Source organism: Molothrus ater, chromosome 1, assembly GCF_012460135.2.
Source record: "Molothrus ater isolate BHLD 08-10-18 breed brown headed cowbird chromosome 1, BPBGC_Mater_1.1, whole genome shotgun sequence".
Taxonomy (NCBI): Eukaryota; Metazoa; Chordata; class Aves; order Passeriformes; family Icteridae; genus Molothrus; species Molothrus ater.
This window is the reverse complement of record NC_050478.2, coordinates 88894530-88914207: the sequence shown is the minus strand read 5'-3', so window position 1 is coordinate 88914207 and position 19678 is coordinate 88894530. Positions and strand designations below refer to the sequence as shown.

At 43.4% G+C, this 19678-nt stretch overlaps 1 protein-coding gene across 1 annotated transcript in view; it reads left to right on the top strand.

Annotated features, from left to right (window-relative positions):
* The first annotated feature begins 10052 nt into the window (after positions 1–10052).
* Positions 10053–19678, top strand: part of TERT (telomerase reverse transcriptase) — a 29625-nt gene continuing 19999 nt past the window's right edge. The window contains exons 1-3 of the mRNA XM_036406514.1: positions 10053–10295; positions 11310–13197; positions 15486–15681. Coding sequence (XP_036262407.1) covers positions 10068–10295; positions 11310–13197; positions 15486–15681 — 2312 coding nt within the window. The 5' untranslated portion in view covers positions 10053–10067. The remainder of the gene's footprint in view (positions 10296–11309; positions 13198–15485; positions 15682–19678) is intronic.

The following is a 19678-nucleotide window of genomic DNA, read 5'->3' as shown; positions in this document are numbered from 1 at the left end:
TTCAAGTCATTGTTTTATGCATTCCATTTCCAAATAAAAGACTTGGCATACAGGATAAAGAGTTACCTTTTGTTACTGAAAAGAAAGGTGGTAAAAAAAATGTAAGTAGTAGCTTTGGAGATACAAGATTATATATTAACTAATTATATATAAACTTTCTAGTTGTGGTAATGACATCAGCTAAAAATGTGGTTCTGTATTTGAACCAGCTCATGCTGGATAATCAGTATTTTAGAATCTGTCTAAGTTTCCAATGTGATGGTGTTCGCAGGGGTCTTAGGATGAGGGAAGAGACAAGGATCTGACTCCATGTTTCAGAAGGCTTGATTTATTATTTTATGATATATATTATATTAAAACTATACTAAAAGAATAGAAGCAAGGATTTCATCAGAAGGCTAGCTAAGAATAGAAAAAGAAAGAAAGATAACAAAGGCTTGTGACTGACCGAGACAGTCCAAGACAGTTGGACTGTGATTGGCCATTAATTAGAAACAACCACATGAGACCAATCACAGATCCACCTGTCACATTCCACAGCAGCAGGTAATTATTGTTTACATTTTGTTCCTGAGGACTCTCAGCTTCTCAGGAGAAAAAATCCTAAGGAAAGGATTTTTCAGAAAATATGGCTACGGTCCACGAGTAAGTTAAAAACTTCCTCATTTCTAATGGGATTTACTGTTGTAAGCAACTAGGTGAGCATCTCACATTCTCATCTTCATTAGGCTTGTAATGGGTTTGGAAATTATAAGATTACTGTGATTTGGGGTTGGGGCTGTTTTAGAATTAATTCAGAAAACCATCATATGCTTCTGGAAGCTGCTCTTGCCCAGGATTTAGCACTGCAGCCCTGATTCTCTAAGGACGTAAGTGACAAAAGGCAGCTGGCTGGACTCTGTGGGTGTAGATGGCCCATGGTGCAGTGCCTCTGAGCTGGGACAGAGACTGCACTCCATTCCTGCACAGCTCTTCACTTCCATACCCTGCTATTTCCTCCTCATCATTTCCTGCTGCTCTTCTCCAGGAGGCGACCTTCCACCCTTTGGACTTTTTCCCCAGGAGCCACAGGACAAATGGATTTACAAAACAGCAGCAGCACAGGCAGGTTTTTCTTACCAGCAGAGCTCAAGAAGTCTGCTCTGCTGTGCTTCTGTCCCTCTGGAGCTGCAGCCTCAGCACCAGTACATATTCCCTTTAACATGACACTCCAGTAACTCAGCTACAGCACATACAGCTCAGCAACAGAAGCATTAAGACACAAAATTCTGTAGTTTGTCTGCAAACACCATGCTTTCCAGTTTTTTTCCATCAGAAGATAAATCTCATCTTGAAGAAGTAAAATGTGGCAATTTATTGGTAATAACCTTTGTGTTACAGCTTACAGCTTGTCTTTATTATACAATCTAAAAGAGGTGAGAAGGGACTTCAGGAGGCTGCCCACTACCAGCAGAGCCTATTATCCCTCTTAATAACACTAATTGTGCTTTCCTGATAGTCCCTTGTAAAGCCCTCTGAGTGAATAAATCTAACAATAGGTATTGAGATACGAAGCCAGAAAGAGCCCAGCCTTCCCAGATACCCAATGACAGTCTCTGACTCTTCCCATCTCCCACTAAGTGGGAGGCCCTGTGTGAGGATTGATGCACTTTTCCAGCAATTACAGAAGGATAGAAAAAAGATATTAAGCTGTTAGCATCAAAGGAGAGGAATGAGGATGGTGAAGGGACTGTAGGGGAAGCTTGAGATCGCTTGGTCTGTTCAGGCTGGAGAAAAGGAGACTGAGGAGAGACTTTATTGCAGTCCAAAACTTCCTTGTGAAGGGGAAGCAAAGGAGAGGGTTCTGATCACTTCACTCTCATGACCATTGACAGGACTTGAGTAAACAGCATGAAGCTGAGTTTAGATTGGGATTTTATTAGGAAAAAGTGTTTCACCCAAAGGGTGGCTGGACAAGGGAACAGGCTCCCCAGGGAAGTGGTCACAGCACCAGCCTAACAGAGTTAAAGAAGTGTTTGGACAATGCTCTCAGGCACGTGGTGTCTGTCTCAGGAATGGTGCTGGGTAGGGCCAGCAGTTGGATTTGATCATCCAGCTTGGTCCCTTCCAACTCAACATATTCTATTTAAGAATTTTCTTAGTATAAAGGGAGAACTGTGATGTCTCCTTTTTAAGGATATCTGGTGCTAACCAGTTTGCTTCAGCTATTTCTTTAAGCTATCCTATTTCTTACCGCTCCTTTTAATGGGTCCCTAAAAATCTTGGTTTGATTTGGAGTTTTTTAATTATTCCTCCCCCCCTCCCCCCCCCCCCCCTTCATCAGAAGGAACAAAATAGATTCAAAAGGCACTTTTAACACTGGGACATTGTGGCTCACACCTGCCTATGTTTGGTCAAAAGAGTAGGATAGCTTCTCCTCTGGTGCTTCTAGCTTTCTGTTTAGTGGTACTCTGTCCTTTTAGTCTTTGCCATATGGTACCCATAAAATGTCTTGCAAGCTGTTTTGTGTCTATGTATGTATTTGGGTATAGTTGCCTCTCAGTTTCTGTCCCCTAAGGTTCTTATTTTTCATTTCCAGCTCCACAATCCATATTAAGAGAGAGCTCTGATTGTTTATTTTATGATGATTTGTTCTCCTTCTATTTCTTGCACACCTGCAAAGACTTGTGGACTATCTTTCTCTTATTTTGGACTTTGAAAAGTTGATTCTGAACATTTTTACCAGGCATTATTTGCCTGTAGTAGTCTCTAGCCTGAGGTTAGTCTTTGTCAAGCAGCCTAAAGCCAGGTAGGCATTTCATTGGTGTGGTTCATCTGCCTGCTTTGGTCCTGTTAATCACAAGCCAAATGTGACCAGGGAGCAACTGGGAATGAAAAATGCCGTTTTCCCCACTCATGAGATATTAAAGAGGGGATTAGAACAGGTTGCAGGTCAGTGAAGAAAATAAATTTTTAAAAAAATTTTTAAAAAAAGAAAATAAAATGAGGAAAATAAAACCAAAAAAAGAAAAATTATGCAAATTTAAGCAATTACACTACCAACCAACTGATGCCCAGCCTCTCCCTGAGCACCTTCTCCCCCCACCCCCAAATCTCCCCTCAGCTTTTTATGCTGAGCATGACACCATATGGTATGGAATACCCCTGGGTCAGTGGGGGGCAGCTTTCCCAGCTGTGTCATCTCCCAGATTCCTGTGCACCTCCAGCCTCCTCGCTGGTGGAGTGTAGAGGGGAGCAGAAAGGGCTCTGACACTCTGTAAACATTGCTCAGCAGTAAAAAAAAAAATCTCTGTGTTATCAAGACTCTAGCACAAGTTCAAAACTGTAACTGTAATAGCTCTGTAATAACTAGTATGAAGATATTTAACACTACCCCAGCCAAAACCAGCACATGGAAAATTAATTTCCCCTCAAACTCACTAATGCTGAAGGGCATGAAACCTGAGGAAGAATGTGTCTGAGGAAGAGCAAAGTGTGATGAAGTTGGGTGTGGCTGGCTGCCAGCCAAGAGTCTGAGATAAGGGTCAAAGAGCTTGGGGAGGAAATACCGGGACTGATGTATGAAAAGCAGCACTGAGCATTTATTAAACAGAATAGAAAAGTTCAGTGTTTGATGGGCACAAAGTATGTCTGATGCAATTAAGACCTGACTTTGAGGAGGCAAATGTGGGAGGAAAGGAAGGGCTAAACATCTGTTTTAAGGAGTAATAGTCAAGTAGGGAGAAGCTGAATCAAACAGTAAGTCTGGGGCTAGTGAGTAGAGTGATGCCATTCAGGGACCATCACACAGTGTGAGAAACACACAGTGGCCTTGAAAAAACATTTAAGAGGTGAAGGGACCACTGTGGCTCTGAAGGAGAGTCCCAATCCAGAGGATTGTAGTGGACAGCCATGGGAAGAGCCAGATCCATGTAAGTCTGGTAACTGTGATAATAGCGCTAGAAAGGGCTTGTTTCCCCACACCACATGCCCTCTGCACAGGGCAAGCCAGAGAACCAAATCACATCTCCATTTACCAAGACCACTGTAAAGAAAACAAAGACTGCAGATGCAAGCCAACAGAGAAGAGAGCAAGTCACTATCACAACAGGCTTCATTCCACAGCAGATAAAAGCTGTGGTGTGATGTGACGAGTGCTCTCAAAAGGGATTACACTGAGCAGCTGGTTAGGCTGAAGGGATGGCCTTGATTAAAGACACATCACTGTATGATCTGTCTCAAGCAGTAGCCTCAGGTGAGACTGGCACCAAGGTCAGTCACATTGGCTGAAGATCCCCTCATCAGTGATGACTCTGATTGCACACAACACTTCCAGGATTTCTAGCGGAAGGGAATGCTCGGGCAGACAGATTGACAATGCCCATTTCACAAACACTTCCAGACATTTTTGAGCAAGCACGACTGAGTCATGCATTTTTTCATCAGAATGCACAGGCGCTGATGGAATCCTTTCGTCTCACAAAAACTCAGGCGAGGGAAATCATTAGTGCTTGTCCAGATTGTCAACTCGTGCATCCACCTGCTTCAACAGGAGCAGTCAACCCACGAGGACTGCAAAGTCTTCAGCTGTGGCAAACAGATGTCACAAAATATCCATCATTTGGGAGACTCAAAAATGTTCATGTTTCAGTAGATACATTCTCAGGGGCAGTCTTTGCTTCAGCACATGCAGGGGAAACAGCAGAACATGCTTCTACCAAACTGCAGGAATTGGAAATTTTCAGGTCCACAACAATGGAACTATGCATGAAATTCGAAATTTCGAATGTGTCAAGGACAAACAAAAGCGTTGATGTCACTCCAAATCACAAGTTTTATAGAAACGCATCAGCTTGGTGCAATCACACCGAGACGACAGCCAAAGGATCAATCCAGGTCCCAGTGCAATTGCCACGTGGGTTGTTTTTAATTTGTGGGGACAGAATTTGGCACGGCATTCCTGCAAATGCCAAGGGAGGTCCATGCAGCATTGAGAGGATTTCAATGTTATCACCAGATTTGAAAGTATTGAGAGAGCAAAAACATAAAGAGAAAAGGTCCTTGCAACATTACAGTGCAGACTCTGATGATGAAGTGTACACCTGGGACAAGGCAAGGAGAATTGCGGCAGCAATTTTCTCACCTCAGACAGCGTCGGGGGTGGCCTTGACTCAACTGGACCACATGGATTGTTGGTTGAGCAAGCATGCTCAATCAATCTCTCTCGCTTTGAGTGATATGTTAAAAGACATAAGTAGTGTGAGAGAGGCAACTCTTCAAAACAGCAGCAATCGATTATCTATTGCTTGCTCATGGACATGGATGTGATGAGTTTGAGGGAATGTGCTGTGTGAATCTCTCGGATCATTCAAGATCAATTCATGAAAGTATTCAAAAAATGAAAGACAGTATAAAGAAACTTGGCGAAATCACTGGGTCATGGATTGATGATGTGGCGGGATTTTTTGATCTTTCTCCATTATGGAGAAGGTTTTTAAAAATGGGATTTTATATTCTAATAATACTCTTAGTCCTCATGCTCATCGTCCCATGCATCTTTTTATGTGTGCGACGTGTCATGAGTCAAGTTGCCAAAGAAGTCTTCTTGGTGCAAACAGAAGGGGGAGATGTGGGAACTCAGCACATCACTCCGGATGTCCAGAGTTTCCAGGAGAACCCTTGGGGGTCTCGGAAATCCTGGAATGTTGCCAAGAGTGTTTGGTGGCTTGATTTTGATCCATCCACAGAAGTGACAGCAGTTTGAGGACATGAGAATCACTTTAGAGTGAAGGGTGTAAAAGGGACACATTTATAGGGTGAAATATAAACTTTAAGGTTTTTGGTACAGGGGGGTTATGGAGACAAGATGGAGGGATCAGGGCGTGTCTCGTCCTTCTTCTTTCTTCTTCTTGTCTTCCATCTTCTTTGGTGATGTTGGCACTTGGGGATTGGTTTACGGTGAAGGTGCACTTGCCAACATGGGTGAAAAGTATTGGAAAATAAAGGTAAATATCATGTACGTAGATTTTAGTATAAAAAGACATGACCGCCCCGTGAGTGGTCAGAGTGCCCTTGGCTGCCTTGCAGATCAGACCTCTGTTGGGCAGACAGAAAATTTTGTAGATAAGAAACAATAAACAATTTGAAGATCGAAAAGCTGAAGAGTCCAGACTCGTCCTTTGAAACACATGCCACCCAAGAACCACCCTACCCGCGTCGGGGCAGAGACAGACAGCCGAACCGGACAGGATGTGATGGCCCAACAAGGGGTCTTACTCTGACAAATTGTACTGGGTCTGGCAAGGACAGAAGTTACCCATCTTCAAAGCATCTGTTTGTACCCATCATACCCATCATACCCATCTGTTTGTGCTCTTCTTTGGGCCTGTGACTAACAGACAACACGCCCACATCTTGATATTGCTGAGCAGCACTTGGAACAGCATCAGGATTTCTTTTTTCCCACTCTGCCCCCAACAGGAGCAGACTGGGGTGGCAAGAAACTGGGAGTGGATGCAGCTGGGACAACTGACCTGAACTGACCAAAAGAATGTCCCCTTTTATCATATAATATAATGTCATCCTCAGCAAATGTAATGTTGATTGCTCCAATGTGCCATAGTTATCCACGTGTCCACTAAATCCATTCTCTACTACAGAGTTAGTCAACTTTCACTGCTGAGCTTTCAGATTTACTGCTAGGTAGTCCCATGATATCCTTCGGGATTCTTGATGTCAGGTTACGTATTTTCATAGCCTGTGATACAGAAACTTTCAGTCTTCACATGGGTAATCCCCGAGTTCCTTTAAACTCACCGGTAATTACCATCTAATTATAGAGACTCACCAATCTTTGTATTTTTCCCTCTTTCTTGAACAACATAATTCACAGTACTTTGATCTTGAGACTGTTCATGCTGTGTGCAAAGATTTGACACAGGAGCCTCCCTGAAATTCCTCAGTATTGCCACAGTTCTCCTAAGTGTTCCCTCTCTATTTTTGCATGATAAACTTCCTGGCAAGCTGCTCCACTTCTGATGTTTCATGTTTCTTTCAACTTTGAGAAGTTATTAATCAAACTAATCTGATATTGTTTGATTTGTTTTTCACTTTTCTATTTGAACACAGCTTCAGGTTTTTGAAAGACATGTTACTTCGTCTTGTAAGAAAATGTCACATCTTGTGACATTTCTTCTAAGAGTTTCCTTTAGCCTTCTTAAATGGAGCTTTGAAAACAGAGGCACATTTGCAGCCATTACTGAAGCTGGACCCAAACATAACATCTCATTTCCTTTAACTTTGTTGCTTGACCATAAACACAGTGTTTTATTTTTATCATTCCACTATCATCATCCATTCCCAGGGTAACCGCCTTTCACAGAACTTGGTTGTAAGGCAGGATGTGGATAAGGTTAAGTATGCCTTGAAGCAAATTTTGTTGAGAACTGTGACCCCATTATTTGTCCAGATCAGGGGTCCCAGTAAAAGAGTGATATTGTAGTAAGCACAAAACTTTCCACTGATTGTCACTAAAGTAATTAGGGAGCGGGACAGTCTGACATATGAGGAGATTGTGAGGCAGCTGGAGGAAAGGCTTAGTGGGGATCATATCAAAGGAATTGCTTAGCCCAAGGAGGAAAGGCTCAGTGGGGATCATATCAAAGTGAATAAATACAAGATGGGTCCAAATTCTTCTCAATGGTATCCAATATCAGGTATAAGAGGCAGTGGGCACAAATTAAAATAGAAGAAATCCAATTTAAACATGATTTTTTGTTTTTTAAGTGTGATAAAGCACTGGAGCAAGTTGCCCAGTGAGGTTGTAGAGTCTCCATCCTTGAGGGTATTAAAGCCTGATTTGACATGGCACTTGGCAATCTGCTCTAAGTGACCCTGCTTTGAGCAGCAGCATAGACTAGATACCTCTATAGAGCTCTTTCAGCCTCAGCTATTCTATGTCTCTGTGATCCTATTTTCCTTATTCATACTGCCACCCCTCCAAAAAAACCCCAAAAGCCAAAAAATCAACCTTACTCTTTTTCCATGCTACTTCATTCCCCCTCCCCCTCCTGAATTCTCTCCCCAGCCCAATGGCAGACACACAGAAAAACAGGGGGTACCTGTGAAAAGAAAGAGGAAAGAGCCCCCCTTAACTTGGCTGCAGAAGCCCTCTCCCCCTCCACCACTGCTGTGGTTATTGCCACCAAACAGGCATCAGGAAGAGGCACAGGCTGGGACCTGCCAGCAGCTGGTGGAGATTAATGAATCCCTTTTTCTTCCTTTTCCTCTTACTTTCTTTCTGAACATGCTTCTCACAGGAAATGGTGAACCTTGTTTGCCAGAGGCAACATTCTACTTTTAAGGGTGCTGTCACCTTTGGAGCAACAGAGATGTGGGGGGGAAATACATGTCAAATACATCCTACCAAAGGAATCAGCTTTATCACTACCCTAGGTGCAGATGCTGATGGATTCAGACTGTCTACAAATCCCCTGCCCCTCAGTATGCAGTGGCAGTGCAGTATTTCAGGTATAGCCTTGCTGAGATCCCACGAAGCCTGGTGTTATTGCTCTGCCTCCCTTGGGAACGCCAGCTGGTGCCTGTCTCTGTTAAAGGGCTAAAAGAGTCTGGCGAGCTTCAACTTGTAGGTCACAAGGTGCCAGGGAGTTGACTACTCAGCCATGCTGATGTTAGGAGATGAGCTGCTTTGGTCACAGGTAGAAATTAATTGTTTTAGTAGGAAAGGAGGCCAGTCCTCCATGAGTGGTGGGATGCTGACCTCACTCCCTAGTCTGTAAAGGCCTCACTAGAGGAAGGGAAGGGACACAATGCTCTGTCTCGACAGACCCACAACTTCTACACGTCTGTCCCTGCCACTGGTGAGAATTACTCACTGCATGGCACCACCTCTACCAGGGACAAGACTGTCCATGACCACGGGGACACTAACATCTCCCTCCACCTAGTGACACACCTGAAAAAATAACCTTCGCTACAGTGGGATCTGTTGGATGATTCCTCTCGAAGATGAGGCACTCTAATCTTTGTCTAATCTTTGGGAAGGAGAGAACTCTGTTATATTTCTGCAGGATACTCACAGCAACCTAACTATGAAGCCTGGGTAGAAGACAGTCAGTTACCTCACCCTCTGTGGTAGAGTGCTAACTCCATGTTGCCCAAACATTTATGCAAAAGTCCTGGGTTTGCTGAATTTATGTGATGTGTCATGCCACATTTTCTTGCAAAGGTTTTTGGAAATTCAAGTAGCATATATCAGCCAGTTGACCAGATAGTTCTCATAGCAGGATTCCTTATGGGAGTAATGTTGGCTGAGGGATTTGTATTTCTCCCAGCACCACCTAATTCTGCTATTGCAAAGATATTTCACATATATTGTCCTTGCCCATGGCAAGGGGGTTGGAACTAGATGACCTTTGAAGTCCCTTCCAACTCAAACCATGCTATAATTCTAGGATTTCTATTCATTCACCTGGATGACACATGGGGCCTAGAGACCTGCACTTTCCGAGGACTCTACCGCAATCTCTTTAACAGTCTGGAATCAAGTATTCTATCATGAAGTCTTCAGATACCAAGGCAAGTTTGGAATAGGAGGTTACACAGTACCGCGAGCTATTTGGCCTCTTCATTCATGAGTTTGATAAAAAAGTACGGGGTGAACCACTTCGGTATTTGTAGGGTTTAGTGTGTTCATCTCCACCATAATCTCTCCTACAGTTGCTCTTATTTTAGATAGATCCTCAATGGAGGGGAAAAAAGCGCTCTGGGAGAGGAGCCCTGCCCTCCTCTGCGGCGGAGCTGGACAGCGGCCTCCGGCCCCGCCCCGGCCGCCCCGGCTCCGCCCGACGCTGCTCCGGGCCACGCGGGGGGCACCGGTCCGCCGCACCAGCGCCGCAGCCTTAAAAGGATGCTGTGGCCCGTTCCTTTTTCTCCTGCCTCACCAGTGCTTTTATGTATTTATTAATTCATCGCTGAGCAACCGCTCCGCGATGCCCGGTGGGCGAGCGGCGCGGTCGGAGGGGCGCCGCGGCTGCGCCAGGTGGGCCCGTGCCCCCTTCGGCCGCAACATGGCGGGTAGGGAGGCCTTCACGGCCGTGCTGTCCGCGCTGCGCCGCTGCTACGCGGAGGTCTTCCCGCTGGAGACCTTTGTCCGGCGGCTGGGGGACGGTGGCGCCGGGGACGCCCAGGTGCTGCAGGCCGACGACGCGCCCGGCTACCGCAACTTCGTGGGGCAGTGCCTGGTGTGCGTGCCCCGCGGCGCCCGCGCCATCCCGCGGCCCTTCACCTTCCAGCAGGTAGGAAGGGGCCCGGGGGCGAGAGCCCTGTCGGGGCTCCCCTGGGACGGCGCTTCCCGCGCTCCGTGCGTGCGCGGGGGTGGCGTGGCGGCCCCTTGGCCCGTGGTGGCTGCTGCCGGGCGGACCCGGCCGGCTCCCACAGCCGTCCGCCGCTCCATCCTGGCCCCAGAGCCGGCGGGGAGCGGTGGGAATCACTCCTTGCCGCTTGTTGGGGGTGGGAGAGCAAGGCCCAGGTGCTGGCGCAGGGCGGGCGGATAGCGCTGCAGGTCTGCGTGCCTGCGGCTCCCTGACTCCCTGCCTGCCCATGTGGGTAGGGATGAACGAGCCGAAAGTGGCCGGGGAGCGACTGGGGATGGAGAGTGCCCCAGTCTTGAGAGATTAAAGAAGAAGGGGCTAGAAGGGGCTGCAGGTCGGTGTTTAAAGCGGAGGAAAAGCTTTTCAGAGAGGGAAGACCGCTTTTTTCTAGCGCCATATGAGCTAAATTGTGCTGTGGTAGGAAGCAGATGTTGCAAACCCAGGACAACTTGTTGAATGGGTTTTGGAGTTGTGTGCCGAGTCGTTCCGTTGAATTTTCCCTTTACATAAAAGGAAATAGAGGCCTCAAGAAAATTAGCGTTAGTTCCCTGAAGGTTGGAGCCTGCGCGAGCACGTACGCGTGCCTGCAAATGTGGATCTGCAAACACGGATTCACTGGAGCCAGTGGAGTCTGAGCTGCTGAGGGACTCAACGGGAATAATGCGGGGCGTTTCCTGGGCATAAAAGCCAGGATCAAAAGGGCAGATGTTAAAAAGACTTCCTTCAAGTCGTCGGCTTACGTTGCTACGTATGAACATCTTGGATTAAGCTTGGAAAATCTTAATTTTTGAGTATGATGATTGTGAACAATTAATCCTGCTTTGAAAACTGGTGTCTAGGGCTGTGTATCTTTGCGTGTGTTTTTATGTAAAGGCTATATTGTGGTTTATGGAGGAGTAAGTGAAAAAAGCTAATTTTCTTTTTTCTTTGTTTCTTCAGTTATCTAGTCAGAGTGAGGTCACCGCGAGAGTCGTTCAGAGACTGTGTGAAAAAAAGAAGAAGAATGTCCTTGCATATGGATACTCCTTACCGGATGAGAACAGTTCTCAATTCCCCGTCATGCCACTTTCAAAGATACACAGCTACCTACCCAATACTGCCACAGAAACTCTTTGTATCAGCGGCTTCTGGGAGACGCTGTTGAGCCGGATAGGGGATGATGTGATGATGTATTTATTGGAACACTGTGCAGTCTTTATGCTGGTTCCCCCTAGTAATTGTTACCAAGTTTGTGGGCAACCCATTTATGAACTTATTTCACATAGTGTAGACTCGTCCCTGGTATTTGTTAGACAAAGGTTCTCAAAGTATAAACGTACTAGCTTGCTTAAATATATGCGAAAAAGGCTTATGTTTCATAGAAATTATCTTTTAAAGTCAGACAGACAAAGATGTGAAGTTAATGTCTCCAGAATGAGAAATGAAAGAAAGAACAGGAGACGAAGCTTAGTGCCCACTGGCCAGTGTTCTGCAAAAGCTGTTTCTAAAGCAAGCAAACAGATCAGAATGGTTACTGAAGATCAGGAAAAACAGAGTAGCTCCACTTCATGTGTTGCAGCCACAGCTCCATCTCTAAAAAGGAAGATTCATAGAGAGCAATCTGAAATTCCAGCCAAGAGGGCAAAAATAGGGGAGAAAGTGAGAGAGGAAAAGGCTTGTAGTCTTCTTCCTGATGTAAACCAAAGTAGTTCCAAGAGATCTGAAACTGGGTATGTAGCACCACATTCTGAAAGTGTCATTAAAACCCCCCGCATTTCTGAAAGAAGTAACAGTGCTGTGTCTGGTCCTTCTTTAGTTCACACATCTCGTGGCAGGAGGAAGTTTATGGCAGGCTCTCTTCTGCAGAGATTTCAGAGTAACAAACCTTTAGAGTCCAACACTGAACTGCAAGCAGAATCCCATAGGAAAAGAGTAGAGATTCGTACGTATGAATCTCAGTTGGCTTCAGGACAAACCAAACCTGTGGAGGGTGCTTCAAAATGCAGAGAGCAGGAAAGTCACCAACCTCATTTATCAAAGAAGTCACCAAATAGACTCTTGAGTTCTGCAGCGTACATTGGGAGGAAGTCTCTTCTCTATTCTTGCAGGAGTTTCCAAGAATGTTTTCCTAAATCATTTGTATTGAATCGCTTGCAGGGCTCTGAGGCAGGTGGAAGACGGCTTATAGAAGCTATATTCTTAAACCAAAATCAGGTGCAGCAAAGGCATAACCAAAGTCTGCCAAAGTGCAAGCGGAGAAAGAAGACGTTGCCCAAACGCTACCGGCAGATGAGGGATACATTTCAGGAACTGCTAAACAACCATGGGAAATGTGCTTACTTAGCCCTCTTGAGAAAAAATTGCCCTGTTTGGATATCTGAAATCAGTATGAAACATATCAAGCTGTTTTGTCAGGCAGCCTTGCCTGGGGAAGCAGACGTTCAGAAGCAAGCAGAACAGTTTGGGAAAGAGCCTGCTAAGTGTGTGACAAGCAGCAGATGTGAATCTGGTCACACTGATGTGCCAGACAACTTAGGTGCTCCCCTCGCAGAATCTGTGCGTGGGGAGCTGCCGCCAAGTGAGGAGCAAAACCCGCGAGAGGCACGTGATTCAGCCCTCATGGAGCTCCTCAAGCAGCACAGCAGCCACTGGCAGGTGTACATGTTTGTGAGGGATTGCCTGGAGAAGGTCATTCCTAAAGAGCTTTGGGGTTCGAACCACAACAAGTGCCGGTTTCTAAAAAATGTCAAAGTGTTCATTTCCAGGGGGAGGTTTGCTAAGGTTTCGTTGCAGGAGTTGATGTGGAGGATGAGAGTGAATGACTGCATGTGGCTTCGTCTAGGCAAAGGTACTTCTTATATTACAGAACTAAGTGGTGGGGCTGTCAGATGATTGGTGGTTTTGGTTAAGGTGGGAAGGGGAGGTTATTGAATCTGGACTCAGAATTGCTGAGGTCGTTGGTAATAACCATAGCTGAAAGAGCAAACCTGGTAGTGTTTGTAACTGATGGTGGAAGGACTCTTAAGCTTGTCTTCCTTTCAAAACTTGTTTGCATTCGTGCTGTTTGTGTTTAATAGAATGATCTTTTCATAAACATGAATTCAGAACCTGGGTTAAACAAAAATCAAAACTCTTTCCTGTCCACTTCTTCTATCCAAATTGCAGTAACTCAGAAAATCTACTGAAGTGTGACTTAAGCTTGTGAGGAATAAACACTGTCTGCCTGTTTGTTACTGTAGGAGTTCAGAAAGAGCTAAAAGCAAATCCAGACACCTGAAGTGGCATGGGTTCCTCTGCTATGGGAGTGAAAAAAACCAGGGTTTTTTACTCCCTCACATCAGCCCTGCGAGAAAGATATGAGACCCATTCAATACAGGGATTGCCTACTATAGAATCACAGAATGATTTGAATTTGAAGTGACTTTAAAGATCTAGTTCCAACCTCCCTGCCACGCTCAGGAACACCTTCCACTAGTTCAGGTTGTTAAGAACCCCATTCATCCTCTCCTTGAATCTTTCAGGGCTGGAAGACCTGGGCAATCTGTTCCAGTGCTGTTCCACTGCTAGAACCTCTCTGGGCAATCTGTTCCAGTGCCTTACCACCCTCACAGTAAAGGATTTCTTCCCAACATGTAATCTAAACCTACTTTTTTCAGTTTAAAACCTTTCCCCCGTGTCCTATCATTACATGTCCATGTGAAAAGGGGCTGTCATCATCTATCACCTTTTCTAGATCCCTTCTCTAGGATCAAGAGAGTCTTACTGAGCACAGCTTCAGCCTGGCTAATTGGTGGTGCAGAAGTCCCCAGGCTAAGCGGTCCCTTGCTAAAAAGCTCTCATGAGGGGAACAGCTGATTGCTCCAGATTGTGTATGAATCCATTTCTCTTTAATCCTCTTTTCAAATGACAGGTGAATCTTCCTTTCCTTGAGCTTGTTCTTCAGAATCTATCCCAGGATTTAAATCTAGGCTGAAGCCATTGTTCTGGGGTTGATTGCTGTAGGATCTAGTGCATATTTAATTTCTCTGTGCTTGTTCTTCATCTATTGCAATATGGATTGCACTCCCTTAACTGGTATGCTTACAGAGTTTATTCTTACCTGGTATTGTACTTGGATCCTACAGTAATATGAGCTGAAAATGGTATTCTTTTGTTAAAAAGTGCAATAAGTTTTGAAGCTGTTACAGGTTCTTTGAAGTGTAGGAGGAAGATCAAAAGTCTGATGTTTGAGAACTGATGTGAAAAGTAAGGGAAGTTACACTACATAAGAAACTCTTAATTCTAGGAAAAAGTATTTATTTATTCAGATACTGTGGTTCAAAAGCATACTTTCCAAAATGCTGAGGAGTTAAATATTTAAAAAGGCTTTATTGTGAAATATGTGTGTGATTCGTGGTAATTTGGAACATCGATCTTTGAAAAATTATTTAGACATAATTACAGTTCTATGTGACCTTAAATTCAGCAGTAGTTAGGAGTGCTGTAGGTTCATAATTGTCTCATCTAAATGTTGGAAGTACTGATAGACTTCAGGTGATTTGTATTTTTTCTTTGTTTTTCTTTGACTGTGACAATAAGTTTTATATAGGATGTCTGAAATAAAGCCTAACCCTATAAAACCCTATAATTAGTTAATGTGCATGTAATTGGGAAATCTGAATATCATTCTTATCCCCAGATCATCCCAGTTTACTTTTGTTAATTTATAGTATGCCTATGTTAGTTTCAGTCTTTTGCTTCCTTTTTTTTTAAAGTTCTATATTGCAGTAGACTTGTTTCTTTTCATTTTACCTCTCCTTTCACAATAATCTTGCCTTTGTGCATTAAAAATCTTGCACAATTGATGTTGGGGTAAGAAAGTCTTTGGGCTACGGTGGCATGTATTTGTGTCTTCTATGTCAGTTTGTCACTGCAGATTAGTTCCTGTGTTTATGCTTTAAGCTTGGGTCAGTTGCATTATTTAATGCCCTGAAAATTTGGAGTGTCACCCCTGTAATTGTTTGTACTTACCTTTTTTTCTTTCTCATGACCTCAAGCTAGGGCAAGAATGTTATCCAAGTTGTTCGTGTGTTCTGTTTCTTTACTCATGCTAAGAGTTGATAGTTACTATAACTACCTTTGAATTATTTATTGAAGGTGATCACTTTGTTCCTGCCGATGAACATTGTTTCCGTGAAGAACTTTTGGCCAAATTCCTATACTGGCTGATGGGTACCTATGTTGTTGAGTTGCTCAGATCATTTTTCTATATCACCGAGACCATGTTCCAGAAAAACATGCTCTTCTACTACCGAAAGTTTATCTGGGGCAAGTTACAGAACATTGGAATTAGGTAACACTAGAAAACTAATTAACCTTTAATGGATATGGATAGAAATTATGTGTTTTGTTGTGTAAAGGTATATTTCTGCTTTAATTTATTGTCTATTTATGTTCATTTTATTTGCTTCATTTCCCAGAGGAAAATTTAACCTGTGATTGTAGCATGCACAGTTGGTAATTTCAGAAATATTTTGTGTGAGAAAACTAATTCAAATTGAGACTTCTTTATTAGAAATCTTTGCAATACCAAAATCCACTATGAAGAGGATTTTGTTATAAGTCCAGTTTTTATACCTTTCAGCAATGAGTAAAGCATAGTGATAGAATCCCTTTTAAGTAACCTTTTAAAATGAGAGTTCATTTTAAAAATACTCAATTTCCTTCAACTACTTTATTTAGAAAAAGAAAAAACAAGGCTCTGCTGAAATGCTGTAATACTCTATTCATAAAAATCAGAGAGTAGCCTAGTGGGTTTAGGGTTTTTTTTTCCAAAGGTTAAGGGTTTTAGAAGCCACAGCTCGTTTTTCAGTATGGCTGGGATTCCATGCTGGTTTTTTTGGTCTTAAAAATGCATGCATTTAAGTTAGAGCATTATTTAAGACAAAATTTTAAACAATTTAAGTGAGAAAATAGGAAAGGCAATTTTAATGAACAGTGTTGTGCACCCATCTCCTTAGTTCACATCTTTCAAGTTTTTATTATAAATTGCTGGTATCTGAGAGAGCTTTAGAACTGTGAAAAATTAGCACACTTAATGTCTTGTGTTTTAGTGGCGGTTTTGTAATGGTGAACCTTTTGCTTTTGCTCTGATCTTTTGGTCCACAGTGTTATATGTGTGATTTTTCCCCTCCTGCCTGTCACTTCCTGATTTCAGCATTGATATCTCCAGTGCCACTCTTTGCATTTGTGTTTGCACTTAATGGGGTCTCAGTCTTGTTTGCAGTTGTAGCACAGAAAATGCACTTTGAATAGTTAGTAGAATTTAATTTTCAGTCCCACACATTCTGTCCTGTCTTCAAACTAACAGCTGTAGTGTTGCAATTAGTGTTTTATGCACTTTCACTGTACTTAAAGACTATTTTTTGGCACAAAACATGATCAAGTACTGACTTTCACATAGTAGAGATACAATAATAAATACTAGAAGTAGTAAATAACGGATTTTTTTGTGGGGTTTGGGGTTTAAAAGCAAGCAACTTGGGATTTAGCTCTTTTGTTTGTGTTCCCAGTTTCCTAGAAAAATTCAATGTGTAAGGTGCTTTGAACTCGAAAGACCTTAATCTAGGGTCTTGTTTCTTCTGATTTCCTCCCCACGTATTTCCTTGCCATGCAGGAAACCCCTTCTCACCATTTGCTTGGAAGGTCTCTAAAGTGCAGGTTGTTGGAAGCTGGAGAAACATCCCAAGGAAACGCTGCTGCGTGCTTGCCAAAGGCGTGTCCTAAGAACAGGATGTTTGCTTCTGGCTACAGGAATCGTAGTTTATAAGGACTTTACTCTCATTCCAACAGCTGCAGTTAAGCTTCACTGACAGGGCTTTCAGCACTGCTCTTTCATGTGTGATGTGTTACATGAGGTCTGCACGAGTCCACCTTCCTGCATTCATAGAGGTGGCCAGCTGCCAACTTCACATAGGAGGAAAGAAATTGGAATATAGGTCTGTAGAGATACTGGGATACAAGGTGTTTAGGACAGCCTTGGCCATTTTGAGGCTGTTCAGACACTGTCTGCTCTTAACCAGCCAGGCACTGCTGGTGAAGTAGTGCCAAAGGCTGTTGAGCTACTTCCATCTTCTCAGGAGGAGGAATGTCTGGTGACTTCATTTGTTGCCCTAATGGATGTTCTGTGGTTGCTCTGGTTCTCCTCAGCTGGAGCTGCTCAAAGCAGTTGCTCTGAGCTGGTTTGCAGGAAGGCATTGGTAGCCACTGATTCCCGCTGAGTTCTTCTGCATCCTCCTTTGTAGGAAGAGAATGGATGGAACAGGCTTGACTGAGTGGACCTGGACCTTACTTCTGAGCTTACCTTTGCATTGACTGCATTGTCATTAGGGAGTAAATCCTCATCTTGAAGGACTGTCCTTTTGAGTAGATCATCCTGGGCAGAATCTCACTCAAGGATATGGAGCAGGGTTCTGAGAGGGGCCCTGGGTCTGTATATTAGCCTTGCTATATTGGTGGAGATCAGCGTGTGCTGTCATTGTGAACAGACAACTTTGTATTAATTTTCGAAGCTATACCAAACTTCAGTCCCCAAATTAAAAACAGGATTTGCCAAGAAAAAAATCAGTATTTTGTGATACAGTTGCTTCAAGTTAAATAGCCTGCAGAATGTAAAGTTGTGTGTTAAAAATAATGAACACAGTGTTGTGGTGAGAACACCTGTTTTTCTAAAGCTCATGCTGTCCCTGCCCTTGCCACACACAGTGGCTGCTGAGGATTAAAACCTGCAGAAATTCTGTATTTTCCCCATCAGATTGAGGTGAGATCTCAAAAGACAACAGGATTATCTACTCAAGTTCCTTCAAGTTTCAGTGCTTAACAGCATTGTGAGTGCCAGTGAGCAGCATGCTTCAGTGGCTGCTAGATGAGCGCACATTCAAAATCATCAGCACTGCTATAAATGCCACGAAATAAGCAATAAATGTTGCTGCAGGCAAAAAGACATCTCCAGCTGGCCAGTGGGAGTAATGAAATGAAGATCTGCCAATATATGGCCTTTGTCTTCACTTTCAAAGGAAGCCATATTTTTTAGTATAGTGACAGAGGTTCGTTGGGGCTTTTATCCTTCCAGTCTTGAATGTGAGCCGTAAAAGGAGGGAGGGAAATTTGATCATAAAGTTTTTTCTGTTGAACTGGAGTGACTTGTTTTATCCTGGTTGTCCATCTAATAGTATAGTAGATGTTGTGTTCAGCAAAGAATGTAGTTTTATAAAGAGTAGTGATCCCTCACTGTGGAAAAGCAATCATTTCTACTTTCCTTTGGGCAGCATCTATACCAGGAATTTAATTTGAAAATTTGAATATTAATCCTCAAAGCTCTCTTTTCAGTAGCTCAACTCACCGGCCCTGCATGCCACTATACCTTCTAGGTGTCATGCCCTGTATCCCTCAGATGCCAAGAGTCCCTGGCAGACAGATCATGAGCTTCTATTTGAGTTGTATAGGCATACAAAAGAAGTATTTGTGTGCCTCTCTTACCTGCATTCTTGACTTTTCAGGTGTTTCCTAGAGCATCTTTACAAGGTTTCCACCATTCACCTACTCCCTTTTGTAATAGTGTGGCCTCCTTTTGCTAAAGCAGCCTCTTGGATTGTGTGGGATGTAAAAAGTCTTCATGCAAATTTAGACTGATGTCCAGTCTTTTGTGAGGACTTGAATTGCCTCCCTTACTTCCCAGGGTAATATCATAGCCATTAGTCTGTAGGGCACATTTTGTCCATCTGAACAATACAGTCAGTGCAGGAGATGTATCTAGGTCTTTTATTTTGCAGGTAGGGTACTTTAACTCTGCATCTTAAGTAAAAACAAGGACTTTTACTCCACCACCATTTTCCTGGTTCATTGTATGGAAAAGTATTGATTTTGATTTTTTCATGGAACTGTGAATCCTGATTGGGGGGATCTGAGAGGAAAACACATTTCCCATTGAGGTGAACTTGGGAAGCCCAGAACCTGTGACTTAGGTGCCTTTGATTCTTCATTATTCTCTGCTGTTTGCTTCAACTGGCTCATCAGAGTCCTGGATACCTAAAGCCCTTATGTTGCCTGTATATCCCAGCAGCTAATAAGTGGTAGATCCCCTAACTCTTAGGAGTAGAACAGCTATTACAGTTTGTATGTTCTTCCCAGGAGCTGTCTTAGAGTAGTTTTCAGAAGGTTCTTTTCAACTTTGTTAATGCTTTTCAAACTTCTGAAACCAGGAGCAATATCCAACTCCCCATTTCTTGCATAAAATATATTTCAGAATGTTCATATGTATTCCACGAATCTGTGCTTAAATTTTAATTTGT